The sequence below is a fragment of the Chlamydotis macqueenii genome, chromosome 3, assembly GCF_036417535.1.
Source record: "Chlamydotis macqueenii isolate bChlMac1 chromosome 3, bChlMac1.mat, whole genome shotgun sequence".
NCBI classification, from domain to species: domain Eukaryota; kingdom Metazoa; phylum Chordata; class Aves; order Otidiformes; family Otididae; genus Chlamydotis; species Chlamydotis macqueenii.
Window position 1 is genome coordinate 75,882,629 of NC_141558.1, and position 26,416 is coordinate 75,909,044.

At 36.5% G+C, this 26,416-nt stretch overlaps 1 protein-coding gene across 4 annotated transcripts in view; it reads left to right on the forward strand.

Annotated features, from left to right (window-relative positions):
• ESRRG (estrogen related receptor gamma) overlaps nucleotides 1-26,416 on the forward strand; it is a 390,646-nt gene that overhangs the window by 318,446 nt on the left and 45,784 nt on the right. For all 4 annotated transcript variants that reach the window (XM_086743706.1, XM_086743707.1, XM_086743708.1 and 1 more), the window contains 2 exons: nucleotides 17,168-17,278; nucleotides 21,741-21,902. In XM_086743706.1, the coding sequence (XP_086599832.1) occupies nucleotides 17,168-17,278; nucleotides 21,741-21,902 (273 nt within the window). The remainder of the gene's footprint in view (nucleotides 1-17,167; nucleotides 17,279-21,740; nucleotides 21,903-26,416) is intronic.

The following is a 26,416-nucleotide window of genomic DNA, read 5'->3' on the forward strand; positions in this document are numbered from 1 at the left end:
TTTTGTCATTCACTTTTCTTTCTGTGGATTGGGACTGCATCATGTGATAGGTACTGTGTAACCAGCAGATATGCCCTCTGATGCCTTCTTGCCTTATAGTGAGCAAGACCATGAATTCCCAAAGCTCATTTCAGTCTTTGCCAGGGCTGTATGGAGCATGCCATTCAGCGTAATGAGCAGTAGTATTTCATGGACCTGTGTTCAACAAATGTTATTTAGCCCATCTTGTGCTCCTGTTCTCTAGGACTGAGAGGAGTAAGATGGCAGTTATGATTGATGCCTGCAAAAACCACTGCATGCCTGGGAAGCAGCTTATTTGGGTGTGTGTTCGTAGCTGTATGAACATAGCTGTATGCATACATGCATGAAGAGAGGAAGGATTCCCTGAAAGCCACTTCACTCAGCAACTGCTGATGGCGGTTTGGAAGTACAGTCTATAACTGGGGCTAGTCTTATCCTTTTAAGACTTATTCCAGTGGCTTCAAACTTCTGTGCTAATACTATTTCAAGAGCTTAAAGAGTTTTAACTTGTGCAAAGGTCTTTGTTTGCTCTTTGTGTGTTTATTTTACCTGTGTGAACCAACTGATCTGAATTTGGCCTGGTGGGCTTTTTTAATGCAGAGAACTTTTTCTTCCAGCTGAATGCAGTAGCAAAACTTGTGCTTACTTTAATGGGAATAGGACTGGAACTTACTGTCATCATATAAAAAATTAGCTTTATATTGATAATAGACACTGTAATTCCACTAATCTTCCCCTTGTCATTGACAATCTGTATGGCTTTTTTGTTGTTTTTACTTCAGAATTTTTCCTCTTAATTTGTTAGATTTCCTTCTTCATTAAGGATTCTGTCTTCTTGCTAGCCCAGGATTAAAGTCACAGCAACATTTTGAAGGTAACAATGTTTTCACAATCCAAACCCATTAGAATTAGTGGTACTTTCGCTAAAAGAAAATACAGGTAGCTAATTGTTTCTATGGTTCTTATAAATTTCACAGCTGCTATGAAATTCAAATAGAGACCTGCATTGCTTTTATAGGCATGTCTACCCCTCAGTAAAAACAAAAAGGCTTTGCTTCAAGTTTTGAATTGCCTTCTTCAATGCCTTTAAACAATAGACCCATTTCTTCATTTAATTAAAACAGTAAAAGTTGTGCCTCAACCATACAGATTGACAGAGGACGGTAATTGATTTGGCTAATTTCTTTTTTTTTTTTAAAATCACAATTAACAATAAAACACAGTGCATTTTGCTGGAGAAGTAACTGAGAAAAAGCAATGGAAAGAAAGATAAATTCAGTAATACTGCTTACATTAATTAGGGGGGGTATGTTGAATATTATTCATGCTGGAAAAAGTCTGCAATTGGGATTTTAGTAGCGTGGGAGTTTCAGTTGGAGCTGTCTCTGAGTAAGGACTGCAGGCATTTGTTCATCAAGAAAACTGTGTAAAATCACCTGATTTTAATAACAGATTTTTGTGCAGTGGAACATGCCACTGTTCTTTAAGCATGTCCTCAGGTAAACTACTTATTAATAAAGAACGAAATGTGATGGAAAACCTTCTCTTAAAATGTGAACTTACTCATTTTTTTCATGGGCTGTGTTAAGAACCCGTATTTGGGTGGGGAATAAAGCACCAACTTTCATTGATCCTACATGTAAGTTAAAGTTTTAAAATTTTGTTAACTTTTGAAAGGGTCCACAAACCAACTGACTTCTTTAAATTAAATTTTTGCACCTTTACAATAGTTTTGTTCCTCTGCAATGCTTAATTTCTTGCAAAACCGTATTGAGTCTTGTTTCTCACATTAATAATGTAAATTGAAACTAGCACTATATAAGCCACTCTTTTTTTTTTTTTTGTGGGATCTATTGATGAATGAAGAGGACATGAAGGAATTCTTTGTCTCTACCTACCTGTTCTCAGTGGAGGAATTACTAACGTAGCCATTGATCTTTGCCTTTGGCAGCAGGGACTCTGTAGCAATTGCACGTAATAAGATATGTTTCCTGTTCTAATTTCTAAACTGGCTTAATTTTACACTTCTTGAAATCAAATAATACGCATTAACCAGTTTTGGCATTATACGTTTGGAATCACCATTCATTTTATGATGCATGACATCTGAGAACTATCTAGAAAATACCAGATTATAGCTCAGTTCAGTAGCAACAGTCCGAGATGAAAAGGTAAATGTCTGTTCACTTCATTATGAGTTGCATTGGTCCATGTAACTGAAGTTGAACCCTCTTGTATCTATGCCAGCACAGGCAAGATTTCTTTATTGGTGTTTTAGACCTTATGTACATAATAGTTAACCTGTTTGTTTGGTTGGTTTTTAATGTTGTGAAGTACGTTTGTGATAGAAATTATTATTTTCAATTTCCCTTTAAAGCTCAGCACATATAGCATCTTTCTTTCATATGCATATGCTGCCAAAGGAGGATTTTCTCTAGATAAATTATATCGTCTCTTTCTTAAAGAAGATTTAAGAGCTTCTCTGGATGTTCAGTATAGTATCCAGCACTTGAAACCCCAGTCTGTTTAGTTCACTGTGACAATTGCCAACTGCGTGGAGTTTTGAGGATTTCATACCTTAATGGTACGGGGTACTCCATGACTTAAGAAATGTAAAGTATAGAGTGCATTTCTTTATGTTTAGTACTAAGATTAAAGTGCATTCCTCAGAGTAGAAGCAATAGAATAGAAAGGGACAAGTAAAAAACAAGGATGTGAAAAGCTTTGTTGCGCTATCTTACATATTTATGTAACTAGGAGGATAATTTCCCTGTTTTTTTTTTAATTAGATCAAATGAAGAAGTCCATGTAGAAGATCTTTAACTGTGTTTTAATGTGTTTTTGTGGAAATGGCTTTGAATAATAAAATGGACCACACCATTCTGGATGTAGGGAAGGTACCAATCTGAATTTATTTGAACTTTATGAACGTTTTGATGTAGAATTTGAGTAATCTTTGATCTGTGGAAGTTCTACTAAAATTCACCCTGAATGTGAAAAGGACTGGACAAAGATAAGATTATCAGATTTTGCAGTATATTCTCATTTTTGCTTTTTGCTCATAATCTTAATTTAAATGTCCAGTTATCACTAAAACTTTGCTGAGTTGACGTATTTAGGATAATCTGGCCAAGTTTCCTGTTGAGCTAATGCGTAACTACAAGTTAACCTAGTTTCAAGAAATATGTAAGTACCATCATTGAGAGAACAACAGAACCTACAGAAACTTGGCACAAAGTAGAGAAGTTTACTGTACTTCCACTCTTCATGTATAGTTTGACAAGAAGATCACTGAGCAATCTAAAAGGAAAGGCACAAGCTGGAGAGAATAATAAAAAGGTATCAATGTACCACACCATCTCTGACACAGTGGCGTGACAAGTGGAAAATAACTTAACTCTGTAAAATGGAGAAAAGGCAGTAAAAAATGAGTTGTGTTACAGTTTCTAAAACCTACCTCAATTCAAGAAATAAATGCTCCTGAGCATTGCCAAGGTGTACAATGTTCACATAAATCTCCCATGTCAGCAAGTGGGAAACATGTAGAACCTTAAACAGTATCAGAACATACCAGATTTGTTAAGACTTTTGAGGTCACTGATTAAAAAAGGTCTCATCTTCAATCCCAAAGATTCTTCTTAGAATCCACCCTCAGTGCTGTCTGTTTTGATTTTCTCCAATAAATGATATGACTGACTATTCCCAGAAAACATGTTGATGTTTCCTATAACTGACACACAATTTTGCTGGATATAAGCATACTTATAAATGTGTTCTTCAGTGGTCAGTTCCTTTCTTTTCTGCAGGTTAACTAAGTTAGGTCTTTGAGGAAAAACATTTGAATCAGTTTCCTTTGAAAATACAGTCAAGATCTTATTCCTCTTATGCCATTATAGTAATGCAATAAGCAGTGCTTTCTTGTTCAGAACTCTCTGCATGTTTTTATACCATTCTTCTGAATATATCTAGTCCAGATTAAAATTAGTAGAAAAAAAACTTCAACATCTAAAAATGGATCCAGATTTGACCTCAGGATCAACCTACCTTCTGGAACAAACAAAGCACATTGTAGAGGGAGGTTCTGATCTGAAGAGAAAGTTGTAAGGTCAAAGAGAGGAAAAAGAGGAAGATAAAGAAGCAGGCTTGTTTTACTTAAAGGACAGACCTAGGTATAATTTTGGATCTTATGGGAGTAATCTGGAGGTGCGAGGTTGGGCAAAAACCAAATGCTGAAAACTGAACCGCACAGAGACTTTATTTGCCAACAGCTCTCAAGTCCTTTACTTCTTTGTGTACATTTTCCTGTATTACATATGTAAGGCAAGATAAAAGAATAAGTAAGGAATTTTGACTCTTAGCTTTTATTGTTTGTTAAGCAATGCTGTGTAATTTGTTCAAGCTACATTGTGATGTGCAAAGCACACACAGCTTTTTGTGATCGTTCTCTCAAAAGTTCCTACTCTACTGGAGAAAGAGAAGTCTGCTCACTGCAGTATGTTATGGATCATGTCATCTCCTTTTCCTTTAAGCATATGTCTGTTTTCCTGATCACAGAGGTGACAGCAATTACATTTTTTTTTCATGCAGAACTCCCTGGACCCAGGGAACTCATCTGTATCCAAAACCAATTTGACTGCCCTTTGTATCCAGCTAGGAAGTTACAACTTAGGTATATGTGCATCTGTTTCTTTTGTGCTTCCTTTGGTCAGATCAAGAAAAATAGATTAGTAATAAAAACAAATTTTATGTATCTTTCCTTTAAATATAGATTATAGTTTTGTAATCTGACTTTCAAAGGAACTAAAGAGGCCTTAAAACTAAAGTATGATTATGCTAAGAGCATTTCTGATACTCTTGGCAATAGTATCAAGTAAATATTTTTCATGTGTTTTATAGGTATGTAGCGGACATAAGAAAGTCCAGGGAAAATGTAGGCCCCCTCCAGAAGGGAACAGGTGTCCTGGTTACCCAGGACATGGAGAAGGCTGAGGTTCTCAATGACTTTTTTGCCTCAGTCTTCACCGACAAGAGTTCCTGTCCCACCACCTAAGCTGTAGAAGGTGCAAGCAGGGACTGCGAGAATGAAGAACTGCCCATTGTACTCGAAGAGCAGGTTCGGGATCATCTGAGGAACCTGAAGGTGCACAAGTCCATGGGTCCTGATGAGATCCATCCGCGGGTCCTGAGGGAACTGGCGGATGAAGTTGCCAAGCCACTGGCTATCGTATTTGAGAAGTCGTGGCAATCTGGTGAGGTCTCCAATGACTGGAAGAGAGGGAACATAACCCCAATTTTTAAAAGGGGGAATAAGACCCAGGTTGGTCAGCCTCACCTCTGTGCCTGACAAGGTCATGGAGCAGATTCTCCTGGAAACCATGCTAAGGCACATGGAGAGCAAGGAGGTGGTTGGTGACAGCCAACATGGCTTCACCAAGGGCAGATCGTGCCTGACCAATTTGGTGGCCTTCTGTGACGGGTTGATGGCATGGGTGGACAAGGGACAAGCAACTGACATCATCTACCTGGACTTGTGCAAAGCTTTTGACACCGCCCGGCATGACATCCTTCTCTCTAAACTAGAGAGACATGGGTTTGATGGACAGACCACTCAGTGGATAAGGAGTTGGCTGGATGGCCGCACTCAGAGAGTGGTGGTCAACGGCTCAATGTCCATGTGGGGACCGGTCACGAGTGGCGTCCCTCAGGGGTCCGTGCTGGGCCCAGCCCTGTTCAACATCTTTGTCGGCGACATGGACAGTGGGATAGAGTGCACCCTCAGCAAGTTCGCCGACGACACCAAGTTGTGTGGTGCCGTCGACACGCTGGAAGGGAGGGATGCCACCCAGAGGGATCTTGACAGGCTGGAGAGGTGAGCCCGTGCCAACCTCATGAAGTTCAACCAGGCCAAGTGCAAGGTCCTGCACCTGGGTGATGGCAATCCCAGGCACAAATACAGGCTGGGCGGGGAACGGATTGAGAGCAGCCCTGAGGAGAAGGACTTGGGAGTGCTGGTGGATGAGAAGCTTAACATGAGCAGGCAATGCGCCCTTGTGGCCCAGAAGGCCAACCGCATCCTGGGCTGCATCAAGAGGAGCGTGGCCAGCAGGTCGAGGGAGGTGATTCTCCCCCTCTACTCTGCCCTGGTGAGACCCCACCTGGAGTACTGTGTCCAGTTCTGGAGCCCCCAACATGAGAAGGACATGGACCAGTTGGAGAAGGTCCAGAGGAGGGCCAAGAAGATGATAAAAGGGCTGGAGCACCTCTCTTATGAGGACAGGCTGAGAGAGTTGGGGCTGTTCAGCCTGGAGAAGAGCAGGCTCCGGGGAGACCTGATAGCGGTCTTCCAGTACCTCAAGGGGGCCTACAAGAAAGATGGGGAAAGGCTGTTTAGTAGGGCCTGTTGCAATAGGACAAGAGGTAATGGTTTTAAAATAGAGGGGGGTACATTTAGATTAGAAATTAGGAAAAAATTTTTTACGATGTGAGTTATAGAACACTGGAACAGGTTGCCCAGAAAGGTGGTGGAGGCCCCATCTCTGGAAACGTTCAAGGCCAGGCTGGATGAGGCTCTGAGCAACCTGATCTAGTCAGGGATGTCCCTGCTCCTTGCAGGGGGGTTGGACTAGATGACCTTTGAAGGTCCCTTCCAACCCTAACCATTCTATGATTCTATGATTCTATGATTCTTATGTTGGGGGCTCCAGAACTGGACACAGTACTCCAGGTGAGGTCTCACGAGAGCGGAGCAGAGGGGGAGAATCACCTCCCCCAACCTGCTGATTTATTTTGATGCAACCCAAGGTACAGTTGGCTTTCTGAGCTGCAAACACGCATTGCTGGCTCATGTTAAGCTTCTCATCCACCAGTACTCTCCAAGTCCTTCTTCTCAGGGCTGCTGTCAATCTATTCTCCACCCAGCCTGTATTTGTACCTGGGATTGCCCTGTCCATAAAGTGTATGAAACTAAATTGTTTGCTCTTCCTGCCCTTAGAAGTAACTCTGGAGAAACGTACAGACTTCAGTAGAGTTATTCTAGATTTGCTATGCATTGAGTGAGGAGATCTTGGTCTCCTATTTGGTAAATACTCTTTTTATGGCCTATAGAAAAATAAAATATGTGTGTTTAGCACATTGCACACTGTGAATATTCCCATCGAGATCTGCATTCGGAAGGGTAAGCATGTGGCAGTTTAAATAGACTGTACTTGTCAGGGGTTATTGATTTAAAACTAATTTTTTTTAAAAATCTGCATTTGTCAAAGTTCTCTATGAAAATAATTCTTGGGGTTGATGAAATTTTAAGCTTTATTTCCTCTTTTAAATACTGTTTATGTAATTATGTCAGCCAATTACTTATATTAACATACCCTTGTACACTTTGCACAGTTTTTCTTCAGAGCAGTTACCATTACAATTTAAACAAAAATATTCTACTCAGACAAACATCTTTTATATAAAGACATTTTTAGAGGGAGGAGTTGTTTCTTGTGGAAAAGAATAATTCTCATGACAACAATTGTTGACCTTTTTTCTCTTTCTTTTTGTTTTGTTTCGTTCATTTAGTCTGGCTAAAATTACATACATATTAATGTATTTTAATAAGAACAAAGCATTACTCTTGGATATTTTCCATAAATTTGTTCTCATAAGCAATTTGATAGACATCTACTATAACTGTAATGGGGGAAGTTTGCAGTAAATCAGTCTGCCTGGTTTATAAAACTAGAATTTATTAACCCGTTTCCCAAAGGCCCAACATTACCTATGAGATTAGAAGAAAATTGTCACTGTTTTCTCTTTTAGAGCAGGGACATTTTATAATCAGAGTATATTATCTAATTGATTCAAAAATTATTGTTTTATTACAGTGAAATCAACTTACCTATAGTATTAATTCTGCGTGACATTATGGACAGTCAAAAAGTCGGGAAACACTGAGGACATTACAATTACGTTTTTCAACTGGGATTTTCTGCATTAACTCTGATCCACTCGTAGTGCGAACTACAAAAGAATAGTCGATATGTAGGCTAACCATTGTGCTTTTGTACGGAGAGCTTCTAGTGGTTGTATCAGTGAAGTGATATATAATAAACTTTCCATTAATTGCTCAAGTATTACCTCCAGATGAGATGCAGAGGCCACAAACAGGATAACCCGTCACTCCAGCGTGCTAGGCAGTATGTCAGGTTATGAGTCTAGCAGGATATATGAGCTAATGTATAAATCAGTTACACTCTGGGCGTGAATGAAGTGTTAAATATGTTCAGGAGCATACTTAAAATTCAAAATGAAGAGTTACTTAGGTATTTTTCGTTTGTGTCCATAGAATTTTGCCGGTACCTGTTAACTCCTTGCGTTTCATTTTCTTTTCCATTGCTTTACCAAGACGAAACACAGAATGTATACACTTGTTATAGGAATTGTAAAAATTTAACCTTCTGTTCCTTTCAGGCTTTAGCTGGTAAAGCCAGATATTATCTTAGAATTTTTTAAAATGTGTATATACAGGACTTTTTTAGTGGTTTTTGTGTTAAGGGAAAAGAAGTGAACATTAGAAGATTCAAAAAATAGTATGTGTTTTTAAATCTTTTTACATTTTACCAAATCTGATCCTTTTATATGCTAGATAGATCTGCCCATATAATTCAACTGAAGGACTGGAGCCTTTTGTTATAAAATGAAATAATTTTAAAATGTTATTCCTTATTTTGCTTATCAGTTAACCTTAGCATCAGAACTTGATTAATTAATTTCTGGGGTTTTTTTTCAGCTCAGTCTCATTTTCTGATTCTCATGTATGCACAATTCTTTGATACTGGTATTCATGGGATAACAGGGGAAAGGTTATATAAAGACAAAAGAAAAGACGTTTTAAAACATTTGTTTCAATAATGTTATGTAAATATACAAATATCTACTTAAAAATGTAAAGCCTTTAATTGAGTTGACAGCAGCCATTCAACCAGATCTTCCACTGACACCTGCAATATTCTTACCTGCAGTATGCTCAGTACATTTGGGGCAAATGTTTGTACACTCTGAAACTTTGAATGAAATACAAATACTTATTTCTTGACAAGAGTTCTATGGATGGGATTGTGAGCCTCAGTAAAGGCCATCTACAAAATCCCTTCCTGGCAAGGCCATTTTTAGTGGATCACTCACGAGTTCAAAATCAGGTGATTTTTAGTCAAACACACACTGGAGATTTAATGTTACAACATTTTGATTTTATGCACTAGTTTAGCGTGTGACTTTGAACACTTCTCATACATGTAAGAATGTATCTGCAGACACAAATATATTTGCATAATGAGGAGCTATGATAAAGGAAGAGATTCTCTTAGAAAAGTAAAATTTCCCTTTTTAAAATAAGCGTCTGCTCAGAAAAGTCAGAAAGGGAGTAGAAACCAGAAATTTCAAATTCCTCACAGTCATAAAGTGTGGCCGTCTGTACTATGAACTCATATAAACCACTGATGAACTTTACTCTTGTAGCAGGTAGAATTTTAAGAAACAGAACATTGCAGTCCAGTGCATGGACAGGAAGAGCAAAGTACGTAAAAGCTATGTCATTTGGCAAAGACACCTGAAACTAGTAATATAAGATCTTCTTTTATCTTGAAGTTAGAATTATCCTGTATTTGTACTGCCAGAGTACTCTGGGACCCTAAATGAAACGCTGTTGTGTAACTCGTATCTAATCCTGAAAAAAATTTGCAAGCTAAATAACAATACGGAAGATAAAATGCTTGTATTTGACTGCAAAAGTAAAGCCAAAATATAAGAGTATCTATCACATTTTCCAAGCTCAGATTTTAATATAAAATTGATGCTTAGGTTTAAAAGTACCCCATTTTTTTTACCATCAGGCTGGCATACACTCATTAAATTACTGTAAGTGTTCTGGTTTCTGATACAGTCTTCTGTCTAGGTGAAATTGATAAAGTATACTTAGACTGTAAATCATGATAAAATATAATCCACCTAAAAATGTATTAGCCCCAACCAGAGGCTGAGACATGGTGTGAGCTTCTTGTGCTGTTTTTCCATTGTGCCACATGTTCTAGATTTTGCAGTGCCATAAAATAGTGTGCAGAAGAAAGATGGAATAAGTTCAGAATTCTGCCTTACCTTCTGAGGAAGCATGAAGTGTGAAAGTGATGAGGTTCCACAAATGATTACCTTACTCTTTAAAAGAATTTAAAAAGCAGAGAAGAATTGCACAGTGCTTCAACAAAAGTGTAGTTTATAATTACTCAATACACAAATATGAGAAAGATTGTAGAGATGGTATTGTTATGGGTGTACTATGAGAAAAGAAAACATCCAAATGATGTTTCCATGAATAGCCTTGGAGCAGTCCAAAATTCAGTAAGAACACATATTTTTGCACTTAAAAAAAAAAAAAAAAAAGAGAAGAGGATAATAAAACAGAAAAGAAAAAAACCTTGGGAACATATTTGTTACAGTAAAGAACTTTCAGTATTTCAGTGGATTGTACATCTGTTTTAAAGCTCTAGAATGATGAGACTGATCCTTTTGTTTTCTCTGATTCTGATCCAGCAAAATTGAATCACTTCCTCTAGATAAAAATCCTAATTCTAAGCAAACTATTTCTTGGTCGCAATCGGACTAATATGATTTTATATAACTGTTTCAACTCACACTATTAAGAATTTCCCCATGACTTCTGGATCTCAGATTAATTCCAGAATCCCACATCATCCAAGTCACTAACTGAAATATTGTGAAACTACACATTATTGTATCTGAAAAGGGTATTGAGATCTTGATTCATGCCACTGGTACTTCACAGTCTGATTATTATGACACATTTCATTTCGATCTTCCCATCTCTCTTGAGAGTCACCAGCAAATGGTCCAGAACTTCAGTTAGACTTCTTTTCTATTAAGAATTTTCACTAGCATAGCTCTTGAATTCTTTATAAGCTCTGGTGATGTGATCTAGAATAAAGGTTCAGACATTGGTATGGCCTTGCTCAAACGTACTTTTTGACCTTTCTATCTCCTGGCATTCTGTGCTCTCTCCTTGGATCATCAGCCAAGCTGACTTTCCCAGTCTGCGCTTGTCACCTTAAAGTAATGGTTACAAGTGTATTGATGCAGTAATGACTTTACAGCAAGCAAGCTCCACTTCATTAAATTTGTTGTAATTTGAACTCTGAAACAAGATAGCATCTTGTGTAACTATATTTAAATAAATTAAGGTAAGAACTGTGGTATTTAGTTCGTGATAGACTGCCTTTCCTTATTCTTATACCTTGTCCCAGGACATCATATGCATAATTAAAAAAAAAAATAAGGCATATACTATTATGTAGTATGGTTATGATATATAAGCACATTGACATGAAATTTAATGGTGCAATTAGCAACAGTATTTTCTGTGTTATTCATAAAAGCTTTTGTGGTATTTTACACTTCTTCCTAATTATTAGTGTATTAATAATCCAGGTGATGTGGAGAGAAGTATTATGCGGTGGTAACTGTTTCATTTCAGAAACATCAGGGCTTTATATATTCACAGTCTTAGTTTGGCATTGCTTTTCCTTCACAGTTTACAAATATCCACATTTTGTTGCAACATAGGCTCTTCTTCACTTTGGAAAAGTAGAAGTTTTGTAGCCTGTATTTAGTGGCCTAATTTCAGTCTCTTTAAAAAAATCAGCGTGAGCATAGTATAATTCTAATGAAGTTCTGTTAGGCACTAGAAACTGAGTACATAGAGTGTATCCCTTCCAGAAAAGAAACAGATTTTTTCCTGAGTTCTTAGGTGAAGTGTAAAAGGTATTCTTTTGTAATATTTGAGAGCTAATAATGGGTATTGCATGTTTAATGCAACAGAGTAGCTGTCCTGTTTTTCTTTTCTTTCTTTTTTTTCCTTCCTTTCTGCACATTCACCTCTTCTTGAACAGAAATAAAAGGTTCAAGGCTTGTCAGCATCAGTTTATAGATAGCTGTTTAAAAATAATGAGATATTGGGTATTGTAAGGCTCAGGGCTGTCTTGCCAGACTCATTTATTTCCATTCACCTTTTGTCAGAATTGCAGACAGAAGACATTCAATTAAAACTTGTCACTTGTTGCCTGTGACCTAATTTGTATTTGTGAGTGTCACAGATTAGGATACTTAGCTTCACATAAAACCATTAAAAAATGTAAAGCAATAGTAGTAGTCTTAAACATTTTATGCCACATTTTCTTCGTGTGAATATCTTTGTTTATGGACAATTCTTCAATGGAAATCACTTGTGCTGAGAAATAACAGAATTTATTTACACAAAATCTCATTTGCATGGGAAAACTAAGTGGATTTTATGCATGTTCTTTTATGTTTTAATGCATAAATGACAATGCGCAAAAATTCAGCATGTAGATGATTAGTTCATGCGAAGTTAATGTTCCTTTCAAGAGAGGTTGAGTACTGAGCTGTGTAAGTAACACATTTGTCAGCTCTTTTGTCAAAATAAAAAAAAAAAAAAAGACCTCTGGACTTTAACCAAAGAGATTTTTTTTTTTTTTTTTTTCAGTTCCTCTGCCAAAATCGAGCCTTCTCATCCCCTCTTCCCAGGACAAAAATGAATTTTCCAAAATATTGCTTACATTTGGTTGCCTAGAAATATTTTTAATTATTAAACATAAGCAAAATCGGAAGTGAAACATTGGTTTGAAACACTTGTTTTACAGAAGCAATATTTTTTCTCTTTTGATTTTTTTAACCTGGAAGAATTTACTAAATATTTTAATTGGCCCAGTACTTCTTTTCTTAGTATAATAAACTGTTTATTGCAAATGTTGTCAGAAGAATAGATAAATTAAGCATCTTATTCATAGTCGCAGAGCAAGTTAGGTATTAAGAGAACAATCACTGTTTTGTCTTTCAGTCCATTATATGGGCCAGTTTGTTTTATACGCATCTCTTGAGGACAACCAATTTTATCTCATATTAACAAGTACTTTTTGGTACTGACTGAATGTAAAGCAGGAGAATGATTTTTAGACTTCCTATGCTACTCTGAATAATGTGCAGATAGCTATCAGAAGACAAAACAGTAAAGCCTTCCCCTGCTAATTGTTAATTCAGCTGTAGATCAGGAAAGCTTTAATATGAATCATAGCTTTTATCTTCTTTGATGACTTAGGACTCTATTTTCAAAATATTACCTGCCTAATCGACACATGTTTTACATCTCTAGATGAATTTTTACCTGCATATGGTATTATCCAAATACTTTGTAAACTGATTTCAGAAGCTCTCTGGCATCCTTATAATTTAGCATATAAAATGAATATGCAGACCCAGATAGCTCGTATTATTCTTTTTTTTCATGCTGTGTTACTTCCTGCATGTTTCTACTATATTGAGAGGTCTTTTGTGGTTTAAAGTGGAAGTATTTTTTTTCACTACAAATTTTTCATACTGTAAGATAAGTGCGCTTGGCCTCACACTTTCAAACTGTAGAGATTACTGAATTGTCAAAAGGGTAACAAGATGACCATACATTCTTATATCTAAATACATTCTGTCTGTGTTCATGGTGGAAAAATCCACTAGTTTTCCTGTTCTATGTGAATAAAAGCAAAACTTGGAGTTTATAATATTCACCCAGGCTTACCTAGCAATCTTACAAATAAGCACAGTTCAAGTGAACTGGAACACTGTATCAAGATATTGTCCCAAAGGAGAACCACATCAGAACCTGCCATTAAAATTCTTTTTGCTCTTTCCAGTTTTGCTGTTAGTCTGGGGTTTTTTGCCTCTGCTACTGATGTTTCTCTAAGGCTTGACAAAATGTAGTTATGTGGGTATCCATTCATAGTAGTCTCACTGTAAAATTTAAAGCAATGCTGGAAGTGCATTGCACAGTTACATATCTCAAAAAATTAGATAGGAATATATTTAGGACATATCAAATACTGTGTTAGAGGTGGAGCTTGCCAGAATGACATTGATGTAGAGTGTATCTTCTTGCCATAAAACTCCAATGTAGGCAGGACGGAAAGGGAGCAGAATTTGAAATGTATGTAGGAAGTCAAAATTGCAGGTTTGATTCTGATCTCAAACCTGTTCACAGATACACTGGAAGATAGAGAGGGAGTTTTGATTTATTCAGATCTTAGTTTGCTACCTGCCAAACTCAAGTTTTTATGGGCAAGCATTGTCTTGTATTGTGTTTACTTCTGTAAAGACTCTTGGGAAGTAAAATACCACTGAGGGTGTGCTAGATCATCAGAAATTGATTCTAACATAGCTGTTTTGTAATAGTACTAGGAGCAAGGAAAGCTTAGGAGCTAAAATGATGGTAAATTCTACATCCTTTTTAATGAAAGGGTTATAAACCTCTAATTTATAGTCTATTGGTATTATGTTATAGAAATTGTTTTCACGTTAGAGTTGGAATTAGTTATATTGTAGATCTAGGTAATTTTAAAATATGCTATTCCGTTACTCCTCAGTTATTCAGAATTATAATGTTTTTCTTTTAAGAAAAGAAAGTAGCTATATTTACAGGTATAGCTATATATAATAAGTGAGTGCATGGATCCATGTATGATTTTGCTATTGTGACATTTGTCTGTGTTTCCTTCCATGGAGTATATAAATGGCTTGAATGCATATCTCAGCAAATGCAAAGGAAGTAAAAAAAAAAAATTGTTAATCTTGGTAGATTTATATTATTTTAATTTAAGCTTCAGTTCCATTACTTTTTGATTAAACATACTTCTGTCTGATGCTATCCATCTTTTATCACTATGAAATCTGCTTCCAAGCAGCAAGAATGATGGCATCTGAATTATGCAAAAATCATTTTCTGTCTATTTTTCTTCAAATGCTGGGCAGTCTTTTTCATAATCCCACCAATATAAAATGTGGCTTGTTCTAATCCTCTGCCTGTTTCTGAATATTCAACTGTCAAACCTTGGTCTTTTGGTATTTGTTTTTACAGCGGTGTGCTGTCCTGGATGTCATTTGCTTCAGGCATAGCTCAAACTCCTGATTCAAGGGTGCACAACACTGAGTTATCATTAGCTCTGAAAAGCTTTGGACTATCGATTTTTAAAGTGGTCTTATAGTTCATGCATTTCTAAGTGTAACTTTAAAAACAAAAAAAAACAAACTGTGTTTTATTGATTGAATCACCATGAATTTTATCAAATAGCTTAGACCACAAATCAGTCACAAGTTTCATAGTGATATAGGTAAATACCATAAATAAGATTTCATTCATAATTATACACTGATCTGTCTGGGTACATAGTTGATTGGTTTCATTATTTATATAATGTGACTCACAAAAATATAATTGGTAACATACAATGAGAAATGTACTACTTGAGGTTGAGGGAGTGAAATACACAGTCTTAGCAGTAAACGGAATGAAATTTCACTATTAAATAGAGGTAATCATTACCCACTTTCCTGGTGAGCAAAAACTCGTGAGAACTGTTGAATACAATTCACTGCATTATAGTTATGGATATTGGTTGTGTCCTTAAGCCAAGTATCTCCTCTGTTACTAACCTTTATAGATACCAGCAGTCCATCTGGGCAAATGAGAACCCTGGGCACGTGAAAACTTCCCTGCTGGTAGAGAGGCACAGAATTAGATCTGTAAACTGCCGTCTTCCTTGGGTCAGCTAGTGAGTGTTCTGATGTGTTAGTGTCGTTCCAGCTTGGAAAGTAGGAGACAGAACAGGAAAAGAAAAAAAAAAAAGGCAAGAAATATAAAAGAAGAAGAAACAAAACCAAACCAACAAGAGTTGGCCTTGGATTTCTGGCTAGTTGGCAAAATGACTTTTCTTCACCAAACCTAGTCAATCCTCTTTGGTTTTTGAGGATGAAAGAGGACTGACAAATGTTTCCTGGTAGCTAGATTGTGCTACCAGTGCTTCATGTTCACGTGCAGCATGTAAACTCGGTGCTGTATTCTTCTTGCTGTACACATAAACTGTAACTTCTTTGGTGGTGGCTTCTCTGCTGTCCAGAAGCCAGTTCTGCAGGTATTTCTTGCAAGGGAGAGATCAGGGAGGTGGGAAGTAGTAGAGTAGGGCACAATAATAGAGAAGATAACTAATACAGGGAGAACAGCTTAAGTAGACAATGAAAAGTGCGAAAGTGAGCTGCACTTTATTACATCACTCACAGGGATCATTGATACGTAATGTGTTCTTGTGTTCTTGTCTAGTTAAATCCATATCATCAGGTACAAATTTTACACTTAGTATTACTTGCCCTGTTGCCATGCTACATATGTGCTGAGTTTTACAGCTTCAGTGTTATGTTACTACTTGGTTATACTGACATTCGTCCTGACTGTCTGGAAATCTGTCTGAGTGACTCAGAAGGAAATAAAAATACTTCATTGTCTCATACCATCTTTTTCCCCCCTCCTTTTTTCATTTTGTTCATGAGAGCAGCTATAGCTTGTTTCAGGAAGGTAAACTCCTATATAGCCATACAAAACAGATAGCAGAATGCTTTATTGAAGCAATGAACATATGGAAGTAGGACACAAATATTAATTTGTCTTTGATGACATCTAAATGAACAGCCATACAATTTCTGTCAAACTCTCATTAACTATTTCAATTCTTTAAGCCACATATATGTTCTGATTTTACTAAGGATATTTACTTTGTTTCCTCTGGCCATGTTAATCCATGTTGATTAAAAGCCTTGGTTTTGATTATCTGAACTGTATATAGCACTCATTGTTTCTGAAGTTCTAATTCTCTGTACTTCTCTACTCATAATGTTAGCCTTGTATATCCATGTTGTTTATTACAGCTTTGAACTTCTGCTTGTGGCAAAGATGACTTGAGATCAGACTCTTTCAAATGGGAACTAAACTTGTTAGCTGTTTTTAATAATATGTAAAAATGAACAAATGGTTTTAAATGAACAGGATATTGTGTTGCATACTTAGTCTTGCATGTGTGAAAATCTAAACAGCTTGCAAATTCTTGTAGTGCTACTTTCCCTTGCTTTCTAAAATTAATCTTTTGAAATAAACATGCATTTTAAATAAATATTGGGAGGCAGGAGATAGAAGATTGTTACCTGAAAGGCATCCTCATAAGGTATTTAATTACATGTTTGCTTATTTTTCCCAATGTAGGTGTTCGCCTAGACAGAGTACGTGGAGGTCGCCAGAAGTACAAGCGCAGAATAGATGCAGAGAATAGCCCCTACCTGAACCCTCAGCTAGTTCAACCAGCAAAAAAGCCATGTGAGTACACCAGCTGTACAAAATTTCTCTTTGAATACAAGATACTGACTCCTAGACCAGTTTGCTGAGCTCCTTCTGACTGGGACAAGGGTTTGGTCAGAAGGTGTTACCATGAACACTATATCCATTTAGCTGTTAACATATTTAAATATGCTCTTCTTTCTCAAGTGGAGTTGAACAAAGAGTATTTTTACAGGTGGAAGTGTATAAAAGCATGGTTTATGCAGTGCAAATTTTACATTTACAGGTTATCTTTATTTTCAGTGGTACATAAAATGGTTCATACTGTGATCATTAGTTCATTGAAGCTTCTAGTTTCAGATTTCACAATAAAGTGATTTTTGTAGTTTTCGCTAACTAAATGAGTTTGACTACTGCTCAGCCTCCCAATGAAAATACATTAAGAGCCTCATTAATTTATACCTGTAGATTAATACACTACCTAGCTTTCGATTAAAACAGCAATATGCCACACTAATAACAAGCATAGATTGGTAGTTTGGGCTCTAGTACCCTCATGGATTTTTTTGCTTTGTTTTGTTATGTTTTAATAATGTCCTTGATTGTATCTCACCAGGCTGAAATTAAGAGAGAGAGAGAGATGATCATCTCATTGCTAAAATACAAGTTCCATCCTCTTTGCGATTAACTAAAAATAGTTAGGGGTTTTGCTTTGCAGCTTATATAAACTCAAGCAGTGACTGTACTAATTCCGTGAAGTAAATTTAATAGCATTATAGCTGTAGTGCAAGAGGCTAGTGTATTACCCTGCAAAGGCATACACGCTGTATCAAGTGTTGTAACCTCTTCCAAATTAAAATGAGAATACACATGTCCAGTTGTTCCTGCTGAGAAGGTTAATTTGCTCCTAAAGTAGAGAAATACACCAGAGAAATAAGGAGGGCAAATTCCTCCTTGTCTCCCATTTGCCTCTGTCCCTATGCCTCTGACAACACACACATCAGTTTTAGGCTCTTGAAAATACCTGGCTGAAAGGAAAATGGCATTTGTTTCCATTTGTGTTCCCCAGTAGGGGACAGTGCTGTGTACAATACGTTTGAGCGTATGGGGATCTGGAGAGCAAATAAACAATCTTTGAACTGTAAGTGAAAGGGCATTTTAGCTGTGTCAAAGAAAAAACAGCCAGTTTTACATAAAATTAAGGCTTAAGTGAACATATGGCATAGTTTCCTTTTGCCTTTCCAAAAAACATTATGCTGATTATATTCCTTCAATTGTCCAATCTGGCATCTTCTACTCAGCCTCCATAAGCTGTCCCACTGTTCTGTAAATACAATCTAGGGCTGCACTAAGCAGATTTTGCACATTATAATAAAAACTTTCTGATAATACAATAAAATTTAATAAACTCTAATGCTTAATTTCATTAGAGGTTTAGTTTTCCTGGGTGCACAGATTGTCAGTTTTTCATTTACTTGATATTGTCACTGAGTAGAAATGTTGATAGCCTAGCATACCAAAAAAGCCAAGACCAAACAGGAGGAAAAAAAAAAATCCAACCCCAAAACCGCAGGCTCTTTAACATGTACAGAGGTTCATGCAGTTTTACTGAAATGCAAGAATCTCTGTGTAAACCCAAGATTACTGCAAAGTAGTGCATTACATTACCTTTAAGATGATAACTACACCAATTTCTGTAAGCTCCATTTGTCTGAGATAAACTAACCTCCTTATAAATCATTACTCGTTATCTAAGTGCCTCCCTTTGTTTTTCTTAGCTTGTCCAATTACAAACATTTTTGTACCAAACATTTATAAAACTTCATTTTCGGATCCTGTCACATAAGTGTCAAGACTTGAAACAGTTGAATCGGTTTTGTGTGGAAGCAGCCTGGGAGATTTTCTGGACCCTGACTGATAGTTTGTGCATAACAAAGACACAGGAGTGAAAATTGGGTTCTATTGATTCTAATTAGGGAAACATTAAATAAGATTTACCTAGAAACAGTGCTCATGGCTATTACAATTTCCTGAGTGATGGAGCTTTCTGAGCACATTCAAAATTTTCCTATGGTCTATACTAATGCATGCTCCAATACATGCAGGTTTTTCCCCCTATAGGGACAGAACAGGTGTTTGGAGGATCTTTCCTACACCTGCTTCTAGTCTCTATTGTATTTTCCAGCTTCACCATGGAATCTAATGACCTGCCTGTAGATCTTGTTAATTACAAAAATAATTTGAGATTTTGTGAATCCTGAGTCAAGATATACAATATTCCTGAATCGTCTATAAAAAGCCATTTGTGAGAAACCTAATAAAAAATAAAAGAGGTTCTTTGGCCATTTCTTCTGTTTGCAGAGAAAAAACCCAGAACTTGGGGGTGAGTGCTTCTCCATTCATTTGTCACTGGTCAAAAAGCCACAAAGTTTAAGTCCTCTGCTGCATAAGTTTTTATGTTAAGAAACTCTTAATTTATTTATCCTGCTTTTCAATACGTGTAAAAATACTGGAATTTGAGAAGAAGCAATGTTGTATTTTCTAACTTAAAAAGATTGTTTTCTGTTTGAAAAATAAATTTTTTTTTTTGCAAAGGCTGTTTGCCAATATAAGGTAAAATTACCATCTGTCATCTTTAAATAGGAATGGAATTCCTCATTAATCAGTTTGATAATCAGCAGAATATTGAGATCAAGAATTACTTAGTTGGCATAGTTCCTATAGTTCATATAAAGCATGAATATATCCCCTTGTAATAAAACATGCTGGATGTGATGGTTTCCAGTTGGCTCTAGCACTTATTTTATGAAAAGCTAACATATATCACAACTTCTGACGCACTAATTTGGAATAAGGCAAAAATTGTAGAGACAGTTGATCAGAATTCGAGGAGTCTATGTCACAAAAGAGCAGTAAAGTATCAGAAATCTGAACCAAGTGAGTATTTTATGGAAATCTGTCATGGGCTGGTAGGGATTCTCTCTCACGCTCCTGGGCAAGTCACATCCCATCCATTGCAGCTCCCCGGCAGGGGGACAGCGTGGTCCACCCTGTGACTTACATGTGGAAGGAGAGAATGATACTAATTCTGAAAGCTTTCTCTGCAGTCAGAAAATACTTTGCACCTTCTTGTAGTGGAATCCCATTTATATTAAACCCTATAACTCTTTTTGCTAACAAAGGGAACAGATTCATGTAAATTCACTAAAGGGTGCCATTTGGGCTTTAAATTCTGTTGGTGCATTTGAGGTCACAAGCTGTACCTACCATGAAAGGTAAAATGTAAATATATTGGGAACTATCAATACACAGTACACCAGTATTGTATCCGGTATTAGGAGGCTTAATGAATTAGTCCTTTTCCCACTTCTCACTTCTGCCTTCTTAGAGTAACAAATCAAGCTCCTGTATAGAGAAGCAATATATCTATTGTGCCTCCACGTGGATATAATGCTCATTTTATGTTTATCCTATTTAGAGAATACAGAATAGCAACACTGTATAGTTAATCTTCCAGGCTCTTCTGCTCTTTTTTTCCTCTTCACTTTTCCTTATAACTTAATTGATTATTCCAAATAGATTTCACAAGTCATCTGGATGAAAAAGTAAATATTAAACACATGAATGAAAATGCTATATAGATAAAAATAACCAGTATGTGAATATGATAAAGTATAATTCTTTGCACAAAACCAGTTTTCTGAGGCAGAGTCTACATCTGTTGATACTTTCCTTAGTTATACACTCTTTATGCTCATTGATTTCAATACGTATTCTTGGCTGGAAGTGAGAGGAGATCATTAGTCTGTTTTTGTACTTAAAGGAGGTCATTTTATACATGATTCTAAATTTCTGTGTTTCACTGAAAAGCGAATATAAGACAACACCCCACTTTTCTCACAGCATAGGCCCCAAGGAGTACAGATTCGTTTTTAGCATTTCAACAGGCAGGATACCCATAATATAAGATATATGGGATAATGAGCACTGAGAAAGTCCTGAAACTGTTTTCGTTACAACAATTTAACAGTGACATCTAAAACAAAGAATGGTAGTTGGAATTGCTGACACAAGTTACAGATTTACATGACTGACTAATTTGCTTTGTGGTCAAAAAATACACCCGCCTTTGGGGATGGAGTGGGTTGCAGATGATTAGAGGAAGACAAAACTTTTCTATCTGGACAGTCCAAAATACATTGTAATGCATGAATATTTTTCTACAAAGTTTGTATTGCAGTATTAGGAGATGATCATGTATTTCTGCATTCCATTAAATTTACTATCTTAAGAACATAGACGTCTAGCTTGAGAGACATTGTTAATGAATCAGATTTGTTTGTGCTGTAACCACTTGTAGAAGCCAGTGAAGTTACAATAAGGTTTAATTAGGTCCAGTATCTTAAGACAAATTCTTGTGCACTTTGAAATATAAGCCATCTGTTTGAAAAGTATAATGATGCTACTAGTGATCTTATACTGTTCTGGATTATTTTTACAGATAACAAGATTGTCTCCCATTTGCTGGTGGCTGAACCAGAGAAGATCTATGCTATGCCTGACCCCACTGTTCCAGACAGCGACATCAAAGCACTTACCACTCTTTGTGACCTGGCAGACAGAGAACTGGTGGTGATCATTGGATGGGCTAAACATATTCCAGGTACATACAGTATATACTGCAAATAGATGACATACAGAAATCATGAAATAGGTTATTCTGTTCTGGTAAAAAAATATGATTTGTTCTCTCACTACAACGCATAAAGTTTTCTTAAGACTCCAGATTATTCACATAGGACAGAGGTTAGATGATATCTTACCTTGGAAATAGTATTATTGTTGCTATGAGTGTTACTATGAGTGATTTTTTTTTTTAATGTATTACTTTTATTAAGATAAACTTGCCTTGCTATCCAGAGCATTAGCCCAGTATGAAGGTTAGTTTAAGTTCTCTCCTCTGTACTCATCTGATTCAGCAGTAGTAAGTTTGGTTCCTTTGTTACATAAATGCAGCACTATCTTATACTGACCACAGGAGGTGAAAAAAATTCCTTTATATTTTGGCACGGCATAGAGGAATTGTTCCCTTCATTGAATGAACTAGTGTGAGAACTGAATTGTACCAGCAGTTCAGTAGAAAGAACTGAATTGTACTAAAAAAAGTCTCCTCTTGGTGCTTAGTAGTTCCTTGGTCTGCATGAAATGGACTGCGGTCTACATCATGTAAATGTGTTGATACTATAAAAGCTGATTGACACTCTTGTTAGCAAGAAGAGCGGAGGTCATCAAAAACAGTGTCTTACAAGATTAGTGATTTCTTCAGATAACACTTCAGGCATGTTTTATTTCCCCCCAGTGCTGAGGGTATTTGTGTTTGCTCTGTGGGCTAGCAGACAAACTTACAGAGAGTCTCCGGGGTTCTCAGTCTGTCACCTATCGCAAATGGTAAAGTCACACAAAAAAGGTTGACTTTTTTCCTTGTTTCTTAAGGTATTTTTCTAGTCCAGCAGATGAGTGAGCATGTTGGTGTGTTTTCATCAGCTTGTTAGTTTTCCAGTTTTGATAGTGGAACCTTACTGAGCATAAGAATGGATAACCTTTAATTCCGCTCAGTAATACATCATCCTCACTTTAAATGTGATTTTGAGATGCCTTAATAGTAGAATAAATAATCCAGTCAGGTTTTTGTTTATCAAAGTTAAATATATTTTATTTATAGTATCAAAACAAATCACAAAGAAATAGAAAGAAATAGTCTTCCTGGATGTTTTTTCTCTTGTGCTAACCAGCACAAGGCCTCAGTTCTTCTGGTACATGCTTCTGCGTCATCTTTGATAAATATAAACACTAAAATAATTTGTACATTTATAGAGTGGTTTTTTTTTACTTAGAAAGACAACAGCCTGCAGACTCTAAAATAGCCAGTATGCAATACAGTTGAAATTTAGTCATTCTCTGTGCCACAAATGGTGTATAAACAAGCTTTTGCATCACAAGCAATGTTTTCTGGTACAGTTAACTTATTTCTGTCTCCTTAAACTGGTTTGTCTTTATGCTTTGAATGCTACAGTAATTTCTTTAATCAAATTGATGGAAGTCCCTTTCCCAGCCCACACTGAAACCAATTTATTGGTCATGATACGCCAGCTATGTTGCTAACAGTCGTAACGAACTGTCAGGCAATATCGCAGTGAAGCTAATTTGAAGTCATTAGGTGTGCAGCGTTCAGGCAACAATTTGTTACAGTGGTTAGGAACACAGCTGACATTTCTGAATGGCTTTGTTCAGAGCAGTTCTAGATGAGCCCAAGCAAATTGTAAACTAATTTAAACATCACTCTATATTATACTAGCTACTTCGTCTTACACTGGTTGCTAATAAAGCACCTCAAATTAAGTCAAAATGAGTTAAATAGGTGAGTTTGAGTTTCATCTTTGGAAGATACCTAGATCACCTTAACCAAAATAGAGTAGCTCTCAAAGAAGTCAGTCATGCTCCACAGTAGTTGCAGGGGAACTTTTTGTCAGTTTGATTTGTGAATATGCTGTGTAGCTTTGATTTGGCTGGAGAAGTAGGAAGAGCAGAGGGATCAGACTGAGTAGGCTTTAAAATTATCACTTTGGTTAGCATAGAAAAGGTATTGAATGCTGTAAACTGGCCTTGAAAATTTAAAGTCTGCCCTCTGAACCAGTTGAGGAATGTTTCTGCCACAAGGCAGCCTTTTATTACAAGGTAAATTCAAAAACACACCTGCTGTAGTAGAGCCACACTAGCTAAGTTTATTCACCTAACTCCATTTAGGAAGAAGAAGAAAAGAAAATCCAGGAAATAAAGACAATCTTTTTATAAGGCTTCTGGTAACAGAGGGCAGTGATAAAATCTGTGCTTGTTTTCTGGCACTGGATCACAAAAATCAAAATGCAAAAGGACTTGACATGCTAAAGGGCAAATGTGATGAGCTTCTGTAGGTTGGTTTTGAATGATGGAGTACTGCTGAACTTGGACTGCCTACACTTAGCTAATGTCTGGCACAAAACAACTTGTAGAAGAGCCTGAATTGGTGCTAGCTGACTGTTTTCTAAGCTAACAAATGTTAAAAACATAGCAGAAACAGAACAGAATTGGAAAAAGGATGACTTGGAAAAAGGGGGCAAATTGCATAAAAGTTCACTGTAGCTTAGCAGACTAAGTAAATCCTTGGTGTAAATCTCTTGGAATCGATTAATTATACCAGTAGTGAATTTGTGCCTAGCACAGCAAAGCAGCAATCAGCAAATCTTTCTTTACTATAGTGATTTCTTAAGGTTCAGTGTAATTAAAGGCCCTTATATATCAGGTGCTTAATAACTAATAAAGATCTCTGCTGTAAAGCATTGTAATTCAAAGGAAAATTTGTGGAAGAAACCAAAATAATGTTTTTGCTGTTCTAACAGAAAGTCTTTTAATGAGATTGTCTATAAAAAGGTAGCAATGCAATATGCATTCTGCCCTAGCCAACTGTTTGCCATTGCAGTCATGTTTTAAGAAATGTTTTAAAATTATACAAAGTTCAAATGCTTTCATAAAATCATTAGTATTTTGTGCTATTGGAAACATTTCAATGGTTGCTTTTATTGAACAAAAAGTCTATGCCATGTACAAAAGGAAATATTGAAAGAAAAATATATATGGAAAGCCTTTATCAGTAAATAGAATTAGTCTCCTTGCATTTATAAATCAAATAAATGGAAAGTGTGTTGTTATGAAACATGACCATGTCTTATCTGAAGAAGAAAAAGATCACAATGGCATTAGGAAATGCTTGACTTTAGTTAGAGGAACGTAAGGGCACAAGAACAGATGATGGTGCCCTAATAGCCCTTTTTAAGAATGACAGGGCCCCGCCATTAGCATCCTTTTATATCCTTGGAAATTGCTCGTGCCTCGCTTTTCTGGTTCCTATCTGCCTGACTCTTTTTTATTTCTCTTTCAATTTCATCCGCGCTCGGATAAGCGCATGCTAACACAATATGATTGAGCTGTAAAATGGAACGCTGTCGCCTCTAATCTCTTTTATGTAGATATGGAGGTACTTCCACACTCCACTTCATTCTCTCTCCATTGTTGGCCTTTTTAGAATGTGTTGCCGAGTAATGGAGGCTCAGTCAAATATTAGAGCTAGGTTTCACAGGGTGTGATAAGAAGATTATCAGCCCAGCAGTCAGATCTATTGTTGTTCTTTGTGTCAGATTAAAATATTCCGATGTACTGTAACTTCGTTAGTAAAATACTGAAGGTGCTTAGGGAGAGGCCGATGCTGCTTCTCCTCCTGCCTGGGGAGTCAAAATTCCTATTAACTGACCTAAATAAATTGTAAATGTGTTTATGAAGACTTTACAGGACTTTTCTATTTATTTTAATTTATTTTTATTTCATGTTATTTATTTTTTAAATAAGAGAGCCTTGCTTAATTCAATATTTACTGGTGGTTGACTTTCCTACCTTTTGCATTGTATTTTGGGGAGATTCCATTTTATATTGGTTGTGTTACATTAATTAAACTCTTTTCCAATATGAGGTAGAATTCTGCTGATACCTAGTCACAGTATCAGAGTCATTTAGGCACGATTTCTGTAATGTAACTATCTCATTGACATTCAGCAAAAATGTGCAATGTTCTTTCGTATTAAGTGGAGGCAGGAAACATTAAGCCCTTAAAAATGTGCATAACAGGATGCTAAAGACAAAATGTTCTCTAAAAAATTTGCATGCATGAGAAAACACCAACCAGACCATAGAAATCAACTTTTTGCACTTAAAATGAAAAATTTGTTTGGAAACAGTAAATCAGACTAATACATCAAAAATAACTAGTTACATTATTTAGTAAAATAAGTCTGCTTGTCTTCAGCTGTGTCCCTGTTTTGCTAGCAGTAACGGTGTTCAAGAAGGGGAATAGTTAGTAATTGATACTGCCACTGGTGCTAGGAATAAAAAAAAAAAAGCACATGATTTTGATGGAGCAAATCCAAGTATGTTTTAAATATTTTAGTGTTAATGTTTTATGAAACATTATTGTTCCAGTATACTCTTTGTGGAGGACAATATTTAAGCTTTCATTTCCAAAGCAGCTCTCAGGGGTATAGTTTAACATTCTAATACTGAACAAGAACATGATTTGCTGCAGAGTTGTCG